This window comes from Cydia pomonella, chromosome 1 (assembly GCF_033807575.1).
Source record: "Cydia pomonella isolate Wapato2018A chromosome 1, ilCydPomo1, whole genome shotgun sequence".
NCBI lineage: Eukaryota > Metazoa > Arthropoda > Insecta > Lepidoptera > Tortricidae > Cydia > Cydia pomonella.
The window spans coordinates 39,157,695-39,177,486 of NC_084703.1; the positions used below are offsets into that span (position 1 = coordinate 39,157,695).

The 19,792-nt window shown below is 36.8% G+C and overlaps 1 protein-coding gene across 2 annotated transcripts in view; it reads left to right on the top strand.

Annotated features, from left to right (window-relative positions):
• The window catches only part of LOC133522728 (gamma-aminobutyric acid type B receptor subunit 1), a 179,208-nt gene that overhangs the window by 125,881 nt on the left and 33,535 nt on the right, over nt 1-19,792 (top strand). For both annotated transcript variants that reach the window (XM_061858165.1, XM_061858157.1), the window contains exons 4-5: nt 2,998-3,168; nt 9,973-10,189. In XM_061858165.1, the coding sequence (XP_061714149.1) occupies nt 2,998-3,168; nt 9,973-10,189 (388 nt within the window). The remainder of the gene's footprint in view (nt 1-2,997; nt 3,169-9,972; nt 10,190-19,792) is intronic.

The following is a 19,792-nucleotide window of genomic DNA, read 5'->3' on the forward strand; positions in this document are numbered from 1 at the left end:
TCGAAAATAAAACGTTTCTTGTGAGTGTACCGTTAATAAAATAAAGCGTTATTATTCGGCATGATTAAATGTTTCCACAAAGCGTTATTATTGTTGTTGCGGGTCGCGTTGATGGTATTAGTAGCTGATCCACCCCATTGTGGATATCGAAACTTTAAATAATATGTTTAACTATTAACGTGATATTGTGTTTAAAAAAAATTACCAGTCGCGCTATAACTAATAGAAGTTATCCGAAGCTTTCGGACTGTGTTTAATTTCAAAATATTGTGAGATTTTGTTAGCATTTGGCATATAAAGGTGGATTAAGAAAAATTTAAAACGATTTCATAAGTAGAAAAAAAAATAGTTATTTATTGTAAAATTTGGTAATATTTGTTATTTTTTTATATAATTGGTAAGTAATTAGAATTGGGTAAATTTATAGTGTTAGACTTGTGGCACTGAAGCAAAATGCATTTAAAATCTAGCTGTCACAGTATATAATTAATTAATTATGTTAAAAATAACATTTTAGGATACAATTGTATGTTCTACTGATCATAATAAAAAGCGTAAACGGCTAATTTCAATGCAAATGGCATTTAATTTGGCCTTAATTTGTAGTCATCAGGTTAACAGGCACCAGTAATGGGATGGTATAGACAAATCCTGTAAAACAAGTATTTACCATCAATTTTTAATCGCCGGCAACGTTTTACCATAACCAAGAGCCAAAGAGCTGCTTAAGTTTAATTTTTCATTGATATTTGTTAGTTTGAAAATGAATGGCACCATACATCCCATGACTGGAGCAAAAAACCACAGTTTTAATTGGTTAATAATATTGAAACTAACTACAGTAGCTTTCATTAAATACATAGAAAACAAAAAGGGCGAAATGGACATTCAACTTTTAATGCGTAAAGCGGTAGAAATTTTACAGTTATCGGTGAAATATCAAAAATACTCCAAATTTTCTCTTAAATGTCCCATGATTGGTGCCGTTAACATAAGGCCAAAGGGGCGACCGCTTCTTCAAACAAGCGTAGTCGCCATTTTCCTCCCTGGATATTAACATTATAGACAATATTTTGTGTATATTAACTATATATACCTATGTCTCTTCATTTGTTTTTTTTTTGATCTTTTAATTATTAAAAAAGCTACTAGATTTTATATTTATGTATGGAAATTGTTTTACGCTACTAATACAATAATAATAAATAATAAAGAGCTTTATTTCTTCCACACATACTTTAAACAAAATAAATATAGAAATGAAAATAAAGTAATTTAACTTAAAATTTGACTTAAAAAATATGTGGCCCCCTTTCGGGTAATAGCCTTCCCCAAGCTATTCCACTTCTCTCTATCTTGGGCTGTCTCTAGCCATTTTGGGCCCGCTGTTGCTACGAATTCGTCAGACCATCTGCCACGTGGTCGACCTCTGCCTCTACGCTACTAACTCTTGTAATATTATTAATTAAAAAAATCGAGAAAACTCAAGCGAAGGAGCATGGCCATGATTAAAATATAATGAATCGTGTAAACACATTTTCCATAATATTGACCCCACACTTCGGTCTGTGAAGCAGGGATTAAATCGGATTTTGGTTATTTGAAAGAAAGGTGGCTAAGAACAATTCCTTATCCTTGATGTACTTAAAACAAAAGTGGAAGGCGGCCCTCTGGGAAGTGTTGCGTTATTTTAGGTATAAAATACTTATTTCGTTCTTTCTTTATTGTATAAAACCGTGCTTAAAGCAAATTTAGCTTAAAATTTCAGGGTTTTTTGTTTTCTAAGTAGCCAAGGTACATTTAGAATAGCTCTAAAGTGGAGAAGTTTATCTATGCAGAGAGTAGGATTAAATTTGAAGTATTTAATAAAGATGACAATTTGTTAGATAAAGTGATTAAGATGTATTAATGACTTAATGCACAGAATGACGAATACAAGCGGACCCTTATCTTGTTTAACTCAAGGATTCCACGGGTCTCCCGGGATCACTTGAGCTAATATTCATACAGCACCCACTTGTGACCGTTTTTCTCGACGGCCGAGACAATATCTACTGAATCAAAGCCACACATTCGTGAAAACACGGTTCATTATGAATAATACTTAGGTGTGTAATATTGGTGTGAGACCCTGGCTATTTATTTATTCCTTTATTATTAGTTACGATTGTTCTTGTTAATTATTTAGAAACATGATATAAATACATATCATGACCAATGACTTTTAATAAGAATATTTTTGTGCCACACAATAGGTAGTACCTATGTTGTATGCGTTTTGGAATTATTAATGAATAATAATTAGGGGGTCTATGAAAAAGAATGGACATAATTATTTACTATTGCCTAAATGCTTATGTAACTTTCTTAAATAAGAAATAAAAAACAACCTAAAATCTAACAACATTTCGAATAGTTTCCGGTTTTGAAAACAGCCATTCTGCGTAACCATCACTGTATATGCTATGTTATAGACGCAGAATGATAAATAAATCACTGTATATGTATATGTATAATAGATGCGCTAGATACATTCCAATGACTTTATGAGGAGATTTAAGGACGTTTGAATGTCAACTACAGCTGTATTACTGCGGCGTGGCTGCGACATTACTGCGGCGGCGTTATTGCCGCCACAGTATCTGTCAATTTCTGACATTTGCCGCCACATTACTGCCGCGATTATAAAACTCAATCACTCATTTTATCAAATAAATGGACAGATACGCCGTCGCAGGAATGTCGCAACAGTAATGCAGTTGCAGTTGACATACGAATGTCACCTTTACAGTTAGGTAATAATTTACTTGCCGATGAACAATAAATGGACGTAATAACAAATTGACCAAAGTATAGAAAACGGGAACGAGTAACTAAACAAATATAATAAACTAACCACAACCTATGTATGTTGCTAATATAAAAATTCCTCCTTCTCGAAATTGAAGTCGGTTAAAAGTTTTTATCTTTAGCCTTTAATTGTAAATTTTCTTACAGCTGTGTTACGGCGCATCATCGCCTGCGCTCTCCGACCGGGCGCGCTTTCCCACTCTGTTCCGCACGCACCCCTCGGCCACCGTCCACAATCCTACGAGGATCAAGCTCATGCAGAAGTTCGGCTGGTCTCGCATCGCTATTCTGCAGCAAGCCGAGGAGGTGTTTATTTCGGTGAGTCTACCATATTTTTTGCGGGATTATTGGAAATTACACCGCGGTAAATATGTACGAAATATGATATTTGCTTTTAGTTATGACGCAAAATAACAAGAAATATAAAAAGTAAGCCAGGCAAGGGTGCCTTTATTTGTTAAGGGATAGACTGTTTTCTTACTAAACTTCTATGTACATAGCCGCATTTATCATATAATCTTTTCTAGCTAGGTTGATGTTTCTACGCCGCTCGTAATGTATTGTATTGTATGACAAAATACCATACCAACTTCATATAAAGTTTATATTATAGTTCATATATTGCTTATATGGCAATTTTATTGTAATGAATAAATACCTAAAAAAACGTTAGTAGGAAAGGGAGTGAGAGGGATAGAGGGCACTTGTTTTCAGGCTTTATTTGGTTTCAATAATATTTGAAAGTAAGGACCTGTAAGTACGGCGACAAAATGACGGCATATTGGTACTTTGGGTACATTTAGAAAAGTATATCTGTCATCACATCACAAGGTACTTTTACAAGAGGCAAATGTAGTATTCATACTGTCACATGTCTAAAGGATCACTCACGTTAGACAGGCCCGTGTCCGGGCCGAGGCGACCGACACTTCGTTTCCTATGGTGGCTGATCGGTGAGGGGGGGGGGGGGGGGGGGAAGTGTCGGACGCTTCGGCCCGGATCCGGACCGTTCTAGTGTGAGTCATCCTGAAATGAGACCTTGTTCAAAAGCGGCTTGTTTGCCTGTTGATCCTGTTCAGATGGGTTTGACCACTTTCAATACGAATGATATCGCCTGAATAAGCGCTCGCGTGACCACCGATCATTTGATGGGCAGTTACGTGTTCGTACTTCGTATTGACTTCGAGTGGGGTGCTACACGCCAACCTCTCGGTCTGCTAATAGATAAACTATGTTTTTGATTAGCACTCATCATTGTTTCCACATGTACAATAATCTCGAGTTAATAATGTATTTCAACCTAATTATGATTGACATTACGATACGAATGTGATGGAGGGTGAACGCATTTTATAAAATATAAACATAGGTATGAGGTTTTTTCTGATTGATAGTTATAAAAATTTGAAGTTGCCGAGGCCGGTGTCTTCAGCTTTTGAAACCGTTATAAAAGCGAACTCAAAAACATGGCGGAAATACGCGGTAGGGAAGCATTAGGCACTTTTTTACTTAAGTCATAATAAACCCGTTATTTTTTTTAAATAATCGACTTTTTGTTCCGTATATCACTTGCACATATATGTATTTCGTTTCAATTATACCTAGAATACTTATTCAATTATGATCAGTCTCAACATTTTAAGGGATTTTCTAAAGCCTGTCAAAAGTGCCCATACCTTCCCATGGGTCGGGGTCATTTTTTTTGTACAACCTTGCGGTGGTGTTGTGAATTGTGATGGCTCATAATACTGGCATACAAACGAAATGTAGACATTCAATACAAGATTGCCCTCCACTGACTTTACTAATTCATTGAAATATGTTTTGTAATTGTAATCTAATATTTTTTTACCTCCATACGTATTAGCTTTCGAAAACACATAACAGACAAATAAAGAAACTTAGGTACACCTTTTCGCAGATGACGTTGCTATATCATTCGAAATCACATCAAAATAGTTACTTCTGCACATGCTAAACGGTCAACGGCATGTGATGCTGACAACTAAACAAAATAATAGATGATATTTGCCTGAGCGTTGTTGCCAGTTACAAAACTAAACTACCACTACCACAGTATACACAATTAATTATCAACAACACGTCTCGAGTTATGAGCTTTGAGCTTTGATTGTGGGCTTTTGAGGTCGAAACTTGTATTTGTTTATACCATTTCATCACTGCCAACATATTAAAAAAACAGAACTACCTCATTTGATGTTAGGTAAAATGTACCAATTCCATGGGCTATATTATTTTCCCTCGGGCCCACAATTGAATATTCTTAGCGACTAGTAAGTAGGATGACTATTATATTATGGATGAATATACATCAGGAGGCGATTTGAACTTACTAATAGATGTCAATATAATCTCATTTTGATACTTATCCTTAATATCGTTGCAAGCGCGATACGATGCAAAAATTAGGTACATTTCAATAACAAATCAAACATTAATATTAAAGTTCAAATGCCGCTCTTGATTGATGTCATTTAAGATAAACTCACCTCCCGTCGCTCTGGAAATCCCTTACGAAATCAGAGGAAAAGGATAAAGGAATCTTGGCACTCCCCCGATACAATTGGGAGGTCGGGAATTTAAGACCCATATTTACTAAATCGAACTGGTTCAAATGGCTGAAGGATAGTTGTATGGAAATGGAAATGAATATTTTATTCAAGGCATTCAGGAAAGATATCAGTCATGAATGAGAGTAACTGAAATGTGGAAACAATTTTAAGCTTTGAGATTACCAAAAGGGGAGATGCGACTACCTATCATTCCGCATACTTATACTTAGATTGAGGCATCAAAGTAATTAAATCCACAATGATAATTACCTACATTAAGTACTTTTCTGAAGAGCTGAGGCTACCGTTGCCGAGAAAAGTCAAGAGCTCGCAAAATTTGACTAAAAATATAATGTAGCATGTAACAGCTCGTAATAAATATATAGCCAAAAAGGGCGTGTAGTTTTTTGTTGGCGAAAATATGAATAAAATATTAAAATCTTGTTAAACCTAATTAACTCGTTTTTTTTTATCTTTTTAGTTATATTTATGAAGTCAGCTTGCTTTGTATTTTTTATACAAAATAAATAAAATATTGTAGGACATTATTACACAAATTGAGTAAGCCCCACATCAGTAAGCTTGAGAAGGCTTGTGTTGTGGGATCTCAGACAACGATATATATGTATAATATATAAATATACAAAACACCCATGATTTAGGAACAAATATCCGCATACAAATAAATGCCCTTACCGGGATTTCAACCCAGAACCATCGGCTTCATAGGCAGGGTCACTAATAACCACTAGGCCAGACCGGTCTGTTATTTATAGGGTTAAAGTTCCTATGAATAAGCTAACTGCATAAAAATAATAAAAAATATTATCTACTCTAGAAGTGATGTGAAAAATAGCGACTTTAAATAATCTGGACCCATAATTCTGCGTTTCACCAAAGCTGTGCGAGGTAGCTGAGCGGTGCGAGGATGTGGAATGATGGGAATGTTTCCATCAGAGATGTGCGAGGTAGCTGAGCGGTGCAAGGATGTGTAGCGAAGATGTGGAACGATGTGAATGTTTCCACCAGAGATGTACGGGGTAACTGAGCGGTTCAAGGATGTGTAGCGAGGATGTGGGACGACGTGATTGTTTTCACCAGAGATGTGCGAGGTAACTGAGCGGTGCAAGGATGTGTAGCGAAGATGTGGAACGATGTGAATGTTTCCACCAGAGATGTGTGGGGTAACTGAGTGGTTCAAGGAGGTGTAGGAAGGTTGTGGAACGACGTGATTGTTTCCACCAGAGAAGTGCGCGGTAGCTGAGCGGTGCAAGGATGTGTAGCGAATATGTGGAACAATGTGAATGTTTCCACTAGAGATGTGCGGGGTAATTGAGCGGTTTAAGGATGTGTAGCGAGGATGTGTAACGACGTGATTATTTCCACCAGAGATGTGCGAGGTAACTGAGCGGTGCAAGGATGTGTAGCAAGGAAGTCGAACGATGTGAATGTTTCCACCAGAGATGTTCGGGGTAACTGAGCGGTGCAAAGATGTGTAGCGGTACTAAGCGACGGTGTTTAGCTGGCTCTTTTCAAATAAGCAAGCGGGATGCGGTGAGGCGGGATTGGTGCTTTTTAATGTTTTTCGCTGGCGTTCGTACCTCGCAACACCTTAACTTTTTTGTATGTATATACGGTCAAAAACCTCCCTCCGCTGAGCTATTTCCACTAGAGCTTCGCTGAGCAAGGATAGGTAAATCAAGTGTTAATATTGGTTCATGACAAACACATCCCTCGCCACGCATCCATGGACAGTTTTGGTGGAAACGCAGCTTTATAAATCTAGCACGGCGCCAATCTTTTTATTTTTATGCAGGCTTTTTATTTTATGTGTTTAGTTACGATTGTGTAGAAACTGGGTCACACTAAAAATAAAAAATATATAAGTAAGTGAAAATACCCACCCACTCACCCATTTTGAATCGATATCCGTTTCATGTGGCCATTCAAAATTAATAATGATAAAATAAGTCTGGTACTTAACGATTTTTATTGACGCTGTATCTACGACGATAAGTATTTATTCTTCTCCACAAAGTGGCGAGGGGCGACCACAGGTGGCACAGGTCTAGAATATACAAGATCATGCCCATGAAATAACAAAAACGCGACGGAAGTTGGAATGGTGTAGTGTAACATCATCGGAATGATGTCTTGACATAATGATATCAAGTGCCATTGCAAGTATTGAATTCAGAAATAATATGTGGTGGCGTAAATTTATTGGTTTTGTAACAGTACAAGTTGGTTTTAAGGCCAAGCAATAAGAAAGTATAGAGGGAAATGCTTGGAACACAATTTTTGACTCCGTAACTTTGTTTGCACTAGTTAGGAGGTGAACATATCGAATGTCCCCGGCCGTAGCCCTTGAGCCAGATACCAAATACGGCCTAGCAGCTTAACTGATATAAATATAATTATTTATTTATTTGGTATTATGAGATTTAATTAAGAGATAACACTTTCAAGAGCGAATATCGCGAAAACCATACCATAAAATTTGTAACTAATGTAATCAACATTCATTTTGTACATGCCTGTCGCTAATACTCAAAGTTTTCAACATATAAGTGACAAACTGAAAAATGGAACCTTCAAACCCCCGTCTCCTCCCGGCTCAAAGGCTATGTTGACCTCCTAACTAGTCCAAATATAGTTACGAAGTTAAACTTTATTACAAGCATTTCCCTCTATACCTTTTTTTGAGCATTCGTTGTACGGCCTATTTGTAAATGTGTCAAATACTTAGAACTACCCATCGATATTAAAACGCAGTGTTTTTTTTCTTACTTACGCAAGAAAAACGTGAAAATAATATAGAAATGACAAAAAGTATCAAGATTGTGCAATCCTTGTAATCATCTTTGATTTTCTGCTACAGATTTTTTTAAATTGATGCGTTTTTACAGATTCAATTTTCATAAGCTGGACTATCTCCTGAATACAGTTGTGCGTACCTTACGCAACGTTACGTTTTGGCACATTCACGCGGCCGTTAGCGGCCGCCTAGAACCTCAAAAGTGGTCATGTTTTTTCATTTGTAGCCTGCCTTTCGCACTCATGAAATGTTCATGTTCTCATACGTAATGGTTTCCCTTTTGCACATTTTTATTTTATTGATTTTCTTTAATGGAGAAATAAAAGGGGTAAACAATAATAGTATAGATGTGCAATCACCTCCTAAAACGCTCTCACTAAGAACTATACATAATGTAGGTAAGGTAATGCTAAAGTAAACTAAACTAAACGCACTCTAGCGACTAGATGGTAATTAAACAAATTACACAAAGATGTTACATGTTACATTAAGTGTCATTAATTATCTTTATGCGTAAACGTCATTCTAGATCTGTGGAGGCGACAGCCGTATTTAGTTTTGATTACTGTTGTCTTTAGTGACATTTGGACAAGTCATACATAATGATTAACGTAAGAATCATCAGAATCAACCCATGCGTTTGGTTTCTGGGCACTCATGTGCTTGATATTTTTAGTGAAATCTATAATTATAAGATCACGGCTTGTAGCTGCAGCTACCAAAAGCAAAGGAGTGGCTAGAGTGCCACAAACCAAACGTGCATATTACACAATACAGATAATAAAGACCCTCCTTTGCGTCAATAGTACGCACATGAGGAAAATTAAAAATAGAAGGCACATGACGATGATATAAAGAACTCAAAACAATAATAAAGATGATGTAAGTGAAGGTCGGTTTATCATGGTTGTAGGTTTGTACTATTCAAATTAAAATGAAAGAGTTTTTTTTTCTAAGCACTCAGAGACAGCGCAGCGTGGCTCCCAGTAACAAGGAGGTGCATGCCGATTTTTTAAATATTATCATGATGTGACATTGATTTGATATTAGTTTCAGCGCATCTCGCTTGTACCATTATATAAATTCCTTCGAGTCACACTGAGAGTAATATCAAGTAAGGACGATATTTTTGTGATTGGAATGCGCCTGGAGGGCCGCGTAGTTCCACGCAATGAATGAGGCCAGTCTTTCACGCTGGATTCAATGTAATTAGAGCGCCCCCGGTTTTTTCTGCATAAGTGGGTTTGAAGCGTTCTTGCGCCTCTATTTTGCATTCTCACTGTAATAATATTTTCACTTCGTATCTCAGATAGTTTAAGGGTTTTAAATGGGAATTTTAGCACCATATTTTTTAGTATTTTGAGGTACATAGTTACCTAAGTATTTTAACTTAAAATGTTGTCCAAGTTACTCTTTTAGAAACGACACAAGTACTCTCTGCTTTTCCTTAAGGTTGATTGGTAGAGAATGCCTTTTGGCATTAAGTCAGCCTTTTGTACGATAAGTTTTCTTTTGTGCAATAAAGTTTAACCCCCTTATTCATAAACGTCTACTAAAGTTAACAAGCCGATGATGGAAAGGGACAAACGATTATTAGGGGCTAGTTATCTTTAGTAGACTTTTATGAATAAGGGGGCAAATAAAAAAATAAAAAATCGACATATAAGTACATAGGTATCAGCCTCGGTCCATCAAATTGCAAATAAGTATGAACAAGAAGAGTTTTTTCAGACGGTGGAGGATCTCGAGGCGCACTGCAAGAAGGCAAGCATCGAGATCGTGACGCGCCAGTCGTTCCTGTCGGACCCGGCTGACGCCGTGCGCAACCTGCGGCGGCAGGACGCGCGCGTCATCGTCGGCCTGTTCTACGTGGTAGCGGCGCGCCGCGTGCTCTGCGAGGTCTACAAACTCAAACTTTACGGGAAATCTTACGTGTGGTTTTTTATCGGTAAGCTCAAAATTGTAGTATGATATTGCAATACTCCTGGTTTATAATAAGGAATATTTTTGGGATGAGATTTTGCGTAAACTGATAGGGTTAGCATGAACCGTCTACCTATGGGCGTGAAATTACATATATACTTGGTCAAATCTTGTCAGTAGTAAAAGGTGGCAAATTTAAAAAATCACGTGTGAGCAACACTGTTTTCGAATAATTCCAAAATCGCGTGTCATCTGTGTTTTATCTGTGGAATGTGGATAGTGCATGACAGCCATCATGTTTTGTTTACATTCTGAATCGTTGCTATTTCAAGATAATTTTCTGCAGTCACCATTAAATACCAATATATTAAATAAGCTTAGGCATGAACTTAAGCAAAGTCAAGTTACCTCCAATATACAATCACGCTCGTTGATCGTAAATATTTGTAAAATTTTAGGTTATGATAATTACATGTTTTGGTTCGATGTACATTGCTGCTTTTCTTAGCGCAATACAACGCAATAGTGCTTTTTGAGTGTTGCCCTACTTCACTTTGCTGTACATTGCTACTGACATACTTTGCTTGACAGACTATATGTCAAGTTATTAACTCGGACTTTGGCCACAAGTTGGCATACCCTACAAAAGGTACAGCTGTAAGTATTAGGTATGTGTATATGACATAACCACACAGGTGACTTCTTGGTTGCCTTTTAAATTAGGTATATCTATTCCATCAGTAATTGTCGTGTTGTGCATAAATGCATGTACATCAAACGAATATTTATACTATACTAAATTTATTACTAAACAAAATCTACCCTAAAATAGTTTTTTAAGCCAGTTGAGGGTAGATGAAAACATTAGATGATCAAATAACGTAGGTTAACGTAAGGTCATTCAGTGATAGATCCAGGTGGTTTTGTATTTGGCTGGTTAACCAACAAATGTTATAACTAAGTACCCGAAAATGTACAAATTGCTTGTTTACTTTTATATAAATACCTAAAGATACAGAGAAATAGGTGATGGAAATACCTATAGAATGGGCGCCGTGATTAGAGAATAGAGTTAAAATAAAAAGCGGCTAAGTGCGAGTCAGACTCTCCCATGAAGGGTTCCATACCATTTATGACGTATTAAAAAAACTACTTACTAGATCTCGTTCAAACCAATTTTCGGTGGAAGTTTGCATGGTAATGTATATCATATATTTTTTTTAGATTTTTCATTCTGTTATTTTAGAAGTTACAGGGGGGGGGACACACTTTTTATCACTTTGGAAGTGTCTCTCGCGCAAACTATTCAGTTTAGAAAAAAATTATATTAAAAACCTAAATATCATTTTTGAAGACCTATCCTTAGATACCCCACACGTATGGGTTTGATGAAAAATTTTTTTTTTTTAATTTTAAGACGTATTAATAAAAACTACTTACTAGATCTCGTTCAAACCAATTTTCGGTGGAAGTTTTCATGGTTTTCAGTTTAGAAAAAAATGATATTAAAAACCTCAATATCATTTTTAAAGACCTATCCATAGATACCCCACACGTATGGGTTTGATGAAAAAAGATTTTTTGAGTTTCAGTTCTAAGTATGGGGAACCCCCAAAAATTTTTTTTTTCTATTTTTGTGTAAAAATCCTAATGCGGTTCATAGAATACATCTACTTACCAAGTTTGAACAGTATAGCTCTTATAGTTTCGGAAAAAAGTGGCGGTGATATAATCGGACAGACAGACGGACATGACGAATCTATAAGGGTTCCGTTTTTTGCCATTTGGCTACGGAACCCTAAAAAAGAGAATGTAATAAATTCTGAAACATAAATGTCGATCTCCGGAAATATAACCCATGTAGGTATGTGCATGTTAGGTATTCCAATAAATAAAGCAAACAAAACGTGGCTTGCCGAAAGCTAGGTTTTTATTTACGCTGTTAGGAATGACTACCATAGTACCTACCATATTTTTTTGATTGATGCGCACGCAGGATTTGTATACTCGTAAATTGGCTATATATTTTTATTTTATTCAAACTGAAAAAAAAAACAACATTTAGGGTCAGTAATACGTATTATATACATCTTTATCATTCACACTCCATCTTTACTAATGTAAAAACGATTCCATCGAGAGACAGATAATATAATATACATCTACGACGGACATTTACAATAAAAAGTCATAAATTCAAAATCAACTTTATTATTTACTACGTAGAAAGTAGTAACTTAAATTATAAAATTAAGAAAAGCATTTCGTACTATTGCAATTCCTTCCGCTCTTACTCATTTTAATAACTATTACCATAATACAAGAACAAAAACAGGGCTGCGGGGTAAGCGCACCGCAGCGCAATGCCGAGCCCCGCTCCGGCGCGCTCCAGCGACCCACACCAGAAAACGGCGTGTTTTATTGTCCTTTCTCATTTTTGTATTTATATTTTTAGTCTCCCTGAATAATAAATGTTGTACCCTGACGACACAACTCTGCCGTATTGGGAGTTTGCAATGTTGTTTACATTATTGTATCACGTTTCAAACGTTTGTCACTGCGGATTTTTTTAGATAGGTACAAGATTCAAAAATTCTTTATTCATTTAGGCCTAGCAACAAGCACTTATGAATAGTTAAAATCAATATAGCATCTTAAGCTAATGATCAGAGCAATTTATTGATATTATTATTATATATAATATGTATAAAGAAAAAAATAAGCAAAATAAAACTATGTCACAAAGTCCCAAAATTGGGGAATCAGTAGGACAACAATATTAATGTGGACGGTTTACTCAGTCTTAAGGGAAATCCTAATTATTGCCTGAAAGATTGTCAGTATCGGTATATTCGTTTCTTTTAAAATGCTTGGAATTCAAGGCCAACAGCCGGCGCGGGCCGTGATCGGTCAAATCCAGACTGACGGGTTGTTTGATCGCTAGGCTGTAATAAAACACGTGCGTTTTGTGCTGGTTTGCTTCCATTTGGAAGGGAAATTTCACACGAGACACGAGGACGTATGAATCACGCGAGCACGCAATTTTGTCCCACGTAAAAGAAGCTACATTACCTACTTAGTGACTGCTACTCACAGTGTGGGCATGTAACTTATACGAGATCTAATGTATGTGTTTCCATGAGCTTATCCGGCTAAAGATTACATTCGGTGTATGTTACGGTACATTTAATCATTTGTGCTATGTACATGTGCACAGTTGGAAACAATGAATTAACCCTGAACAGGAAATTAGCTACCGTTAAGCTCGTTTGCGCTCGGGAGCGTCAGGCTGTCGTTTAATAACCTTTCTGCGACGCCATTACCATTGCTACTCGCAACGATTCGTGGCATCTTTATCGCTTACTTTGTCAGAAAATAGTCAGTCCCTGTAGCTACTATAAATACATGTCGCTACTAAGGTATAGTCGTTAATAGTTTTCAATCTGGCCCTTACGGCTAAATTATTGTCTATTGTAAGTAAAACCGCACGTGCTACTTATCTGCACAAAAAAAGGGTTCGGTCACTTTAACCGGTTATCGAATTACAACTTCTGTATGGAAATTGCAAGAATATTCAATATAAACTAATGGAAAAATATCTTGCGAAGTTGTGTGGTCCTTACGGTTAGTGCAAGCGAGTCGAACGGTACAAAACTTGTCTAAAATATGTCATCGAGATGCGGAACAAAGGCGCATTATCGGGGAGTGCACTTACACTGGTTCTTTGACCGTTGAACTAGCCCGCGCTCAGGTGCCAATTAGAATAGCCAATGACCGAACCAACCTTTTTTATACAGATAATTAGGACGTGTGATTTTACTTACAATAGACAAAGATAACCACATGGGCCAGCTTGAAAACTAACGTCTGTAATACTCGTACTGTTATTCATGTCGTGTCACAGCGTAGCATATTGTAGTGATCGTAGATATGCTACGTCGCGGCATACATTCAATAATTCAAATTAAGCTTAAGAGTAATGAAAACGCGTGATATTTCTGGACCGGTATGCAAATACTTTTGTACCTGGTGCGGGAGTGAGGCATTATATATGATGTCAGAATAAAATCAATAAGTTAAACGTTCGAATTTCACTCCCTTATTGCAAAGAAAAAAAAGAACACTCTATTAAAAATATGTGAATACGGCGGGTAAGGTAATAATACAAATATTCTAGCGTTATAAATTGTTATAGCATTTTAAAAGAAACAGCGTCACGGCTCACTCCACCCTCACATAAAACACGTACAGATGCTTATGATAGGCAAATAAAAGAACTATCTTTTCACTTTTTCCTAGCAAATCAAAACATATAAACATATTTGACGACCGATCTGGCCTAGTGGGTAGTGACCCTGCCTATGAAGCTGATGGTCCTGGGTTCGAATCCCGGTAAGGGCATTTATTCGTGTGACGAGCATGGATATTTGTTCCTGAGTCATGGGTGTTTTCTATGTATTTAAGTATTTATACATATATATATATTATATATATATATCGTTGTCTAAATACCCTCAACACAAGCCTTATTGAGCTTACTGTGGGACTTAGTCAGTTTGTGTAATAATGTCCTATAATATTATTATATTAATATTAATAATATAAACCACTGCGCCCGTTTACGTACCTAAAATAAATATTGCATATATTTACAGCAAACCCCGCTCCAGCAATTTCTTTTAAACCTACGTACGATGTTGCGAAGAAGTTTCCGTTTAGGCGGGCTGACTGCTTTACTTATTAATGAATTTTCCGAATGATTCCCTCTTCAAGAAGAACCACCGCGACAATAATGGAAGTAAGAAAAAACGCTAAGATAAAGTGAGGAGCATCGAAGCGTCCTCTGCTTGCTTAATATCAAGGCTAGCCAATGCGATACAATTAATCTGTTTCCATTTTAAATCAGAAAATGGAGACTTTGTAGTATTACGGAGTAGTCTGAGCCAAATTTTAATTTTTCGCTTCTTGAGTGGATATTTTCTAGAATATTTTATAACTGGAGCTTCGAGCCTTACAATTTGCTCATCCAATTAGAGGTTCATTTTAAGTACCTATTTATTTAAAACATAAAAAACAGTTAACGTGAAACTTGAAATCTTCGTTAAGTCACAATATCAGTCACATGATTTCCGTTTCAGTAAGCTGAGGTTTCCCTTTTGCCAGTGTGTCTGTCTACGTTGCATAATCGAGGATGTCGGCCGGAGACCCTAACTGGGTAGTAGCCAGGCGCAATTACCTATCTCGACTTTGACGTTGCCTCGATACGTGATAGCTTGTACACCGGGTTAGCAAAGGGCTTCTATAGTAGACAATATAATCACCTATTTATTAACTATTAGTGTAAGATTTTATAATAACTAGGTTTTGAACCTAACCAATATAAGGGTTATATTATTGATCGGATGAGTAACACTGGATGCGGCACGTAGCTAAATAGGTACCTCAAAAAGGGTAAGCCGATTTAAGGGGGTAATCCCACCGCATAAACTTACAACCGTTTGCTTTTCATTTGACTCCCGACTTGGTTAATTATTCTATTAAACGAGTGAAAACAGCAAATTATAACTGACAGGAACTAAGAGGGGAGCAAGGGCGCTACCTACCTTTTTTCGATGCGCTCCTTTTTTTTAACCCCCATAACTTGGGTTTGGATTATAACAGTAAACAAAAAGCTCGGGATTTGATGTCAATAGTGGACTTAGTAAGCAGAGAAAGTTTAAATTACATAGCTCTAATACTTAAGATTTTATTGATATCTAAATTCCCGATTTCGTCACTGGCTCACTCACTCGCTCACTCACTGACGATCATCAAAAGTCTTAGGGTACTTCCTGAAGTCCTAGAAAGCAGAAATATGGCACGTAAGCTAGTATTAGTATACAAACAACAAAAATCTAAAACTAGGAACTTTTACCCCCCAACCCCTTAAACTAGGGGATGAAAGTTTGTATAAGACATCTGCAGATTTTGATGCTGGAGAGGTCTGACAAATAGGGGCTTCTCGTTATAAATAATAAAATACGTATTACAGATTTTTTTTATAACACCCCATCCTTTAAATTAGGGGATAGGAGATTGTCATAAGCAACTTACAAAAAGAAATGAAATTCCACCAAAAAATTGACATGTAAAATGTGGCCAAGACAAAACCATCATCAGAGTCGCACTGTCAAAAAGTTATCAGAGGGGCTACCGTGAACCACGTTCGACGTGTTGCCTCCCTGTCACACTTACGTACGAATTTACGAGTGCGACAGAGAGGCAACACGTCAAACGTGGTTCGCGGTAGGCCCTCAGATCTCATAGAGCCAAGCTTCTAATTAGAATAGAATTTCTTTCTTTATTTGCCAGAATACGTATGGTACAAGATGATAACAGAAAAGGTTTTACATATAAGTGTCAGTATTCAGTCGAAGACACGACATGCAAAAATTAACATAAAATAAATCAGTATAGAAAAATTAAGAAAATAAAACAGTGGCTAAATTTTTCATAGTAAAATAATAATTCTACAAGCCCTAACTTCACAAACTCTACTCTAAAAATGTTTTCACTATTCATTACTTTTTGTTGTAGGTTTCTACAATAGTTCATGTAACGAAACAGACAAGGCACATATTTTGGCTAAGGTGTAGACTTCGTAAAGTTAGGACTTGTAGAATTAGAATCTTGGCTCTACATAAGATCTGCGATGGCAGCATGGGTCAATTTTATCACTTGTGACTATGCCCGTCACTTTTGCACTTACATACTTGTCAGAACGTGACAGGCAGGTGACAAATGATAAAGAGCCGACCATCTTAGCCCTACAGATAACTTTTTGACAGTGCGACCCTTATGGTTTCGTCTTGGCAATATTTTACATGAAAATGTTTTTGGTGGGATACTTTATTCTTCTCAGGTTTTTCAAATTAAAAGTTAGATTTGGGTAAATTATTACTTGGTTTGAGTTAAGTTTTACTAGGTATTTTATTTTACTTATTCTGTGTTTAAGGTAAGAGGTACGAGTAATACCTACCTACAAAGAAAAGCTCGACTCACACTGTGCTTTATTAGAATTATTGCGTTGGTGAAAGATGTGTATCGACGTCAATGAAACTACTTTGGCACAACAATATAAAAAAACTTGTTCTAATCTTACTAAAATGTCTTTCAGCAGTAGTAGTATAGTCAAGTTAAGAAAAAGTATGGAAGTAAGTCGTGTAGTCGTGCTTTTTTTGGATTTGTTAGATGGCGCAACTAGATTGATTCCCCCGAGTTGCACCGTTCCTATTATGTACGGAAGACCGTTAAATTTTAGGTATAAACTATAAAGTGCCGTAATTTTGGAGTAAATTAAAAGCTATTAGGTTCAAGCTAAGTAGTGTATAGAGAACACCTTGGTGCATAGTATATCTTAATTAAAAAGATGTGCAATGTATGATACCCTAAAAAAAATTTTTTTTTCGATTGCGGCTCGAGGATAAGTCAGTCGGTTGGTGCAATCTCAAGTTAAGCTTTTTAAAGCATTATAAACATTCAGTTAACTTTGCACGCCTGGGCAAATTATGGAACATGTATTTTTAATTATTTTGTACATTGTGCTTCGGGGGAAATTAAGAGAGACGTGAAAATTTTAAAAACGGTACTTATCTAAAGACACTACCTTTGCACTAAATAAAAAATAGATTTTTTTCACCGGAAGTTTGTCAAAAAGTAAATAGAATTAATCGCAACGAACTGCAAGCGAAGGTGGTTGGCAGCACGTGGCGCGGGGCGCGCGGGGCGGGGAGATGGCGCAGCGCGCAGCTAGGGTTTGCAATATCCGACAATTTTTCGGATCCGGATACATAGAAATAGGATATCAAGAACGACTGTCAAACTTCAAAAGTGCGACCAAAAATGAAATGCAAGTTTGTGCGTAAATTGTCTATGTGAGATCAAAAATAGTGATGTCATGTTACAACATATTAATAATCTATCGGTGTTTGACTGCTTTATCGACTACTTATTCAAATGTGTTTGATTGTATAAAAAAATGTTATACGCGTAGGTATGAAGTCGCTTCCCTTATGGTCATATAGGGCCCAAAAGGTGCCTATGAAACCAGCATCATATTTTAGTATGTTGTTAAGCATGTTATTCTGACTAAAAAACCATCGGGAGACAGTTTCTAACGTGGTTAAGTCACCAGTTATGACGTCATCAAAATGGCCGGTGCCGTGTTCAGAATATTGCGTATACCACAGCAAGTATATCACATGTAAGCTTGTGTGGGGTGTCATAAAAAGCAAAATTAAATCCCATCAAAAACAATACTTGTCAAAAAAACCAAGTCTCGCAACTCAGTTGTTCTGCGGTAAAAAGTTGTGAGATCCATGTAATACCAAGTCAGTTATTAATTTATTCAGTCTCTACTTAAGCGACTTTCTGTCTTAATACGTCCAGTCTCTAAGACCACGATCGTGGTCCATAACAATTGAAAATCAATTGTGTCTGGAATCTCCGTACTCGAAGCATTAAGTTGTTACGTAATAATTAACAGCATCTTATAGTGACGCATATCAATATTAAAATTCTTTAATGTTTTATATAAATATATTGAGACTTGGCCATCGCCTGAAAACACGTGTAAATTCAATCGCCTGAAAACACATGTAAATTCAATTATTTAGTGCGATGGCCAAGTCTCAATATATCTCTCTGTAAACCGTACTTAATAAGGAGGGTTTATATCTGGATTAGCTGGTGCATAGTTGGAAATACATCCAATGCCTCACCTCGTGTTCATTCGTCATGAAATACTAACTATGAAAGCAATACTTACTTACTTCACTGGATCAGTGACCCAAAAAGAATCTTGGCCTTTGATACAAGAACAACGTCACTCTGCTCTATTCTGCACCACTCCACGCTAGTTGGATACTCCGAGAGCATTTTAGGGCTACATCGCTCCTGCGGTATATCTTTTCACAGCCCGATTCTCTCCCGTCCACTCCAAGTGACCAAGCCTGCGAAGTCGTGCGGCTATAATCTCGCTAATTATATTGGGTGCCGCAACTAGCTACTCTAGCTCCCTATTTTTCCTACGCTTTCATCTTCTCTATCTTCATCTCTGATAGGTCCCAGAATATTCCGCCAGAATTTCGTCTTCTTCACTAAGAACTTGTTCTTTTTTTTCTGATTCAGAGTCCAAGTGTAATACTTACCGATGTCATTCATCAAAATCTAATTATTGTCTTATAGACTTGAATCATGGACAGTCTACTAATCAGCTTGGACACTAGAACTCGGCGAAGCGCTGCTGAGCATCTTAGGGCATTTTGGATTCGAACATCTATCTCCTCTTTCCGATTACTTTAGGTAGGTCTTTTCTTTTCGATCTGCGGTGGCAGCATGGTTCTATTTTTATCACTTGTCACTATGCCCTTCATGACAAATGATAAAGAGCCGACCATCTTAGCCCTATTCATTTGGAGATATTCTAGTGGTTGATTATCAGACCAATTTTCTCTCCTTCCTACTCTACTATCCTAGCCTTGGCCTTCAGGTTGCTTTTGTTTTGAGCCTATAGCCCCAAGTCATCAGGATATCCAATGATCTAATGTTTGCATTAAGCAACATTCGCATTCATTGTATAAAGTTACTG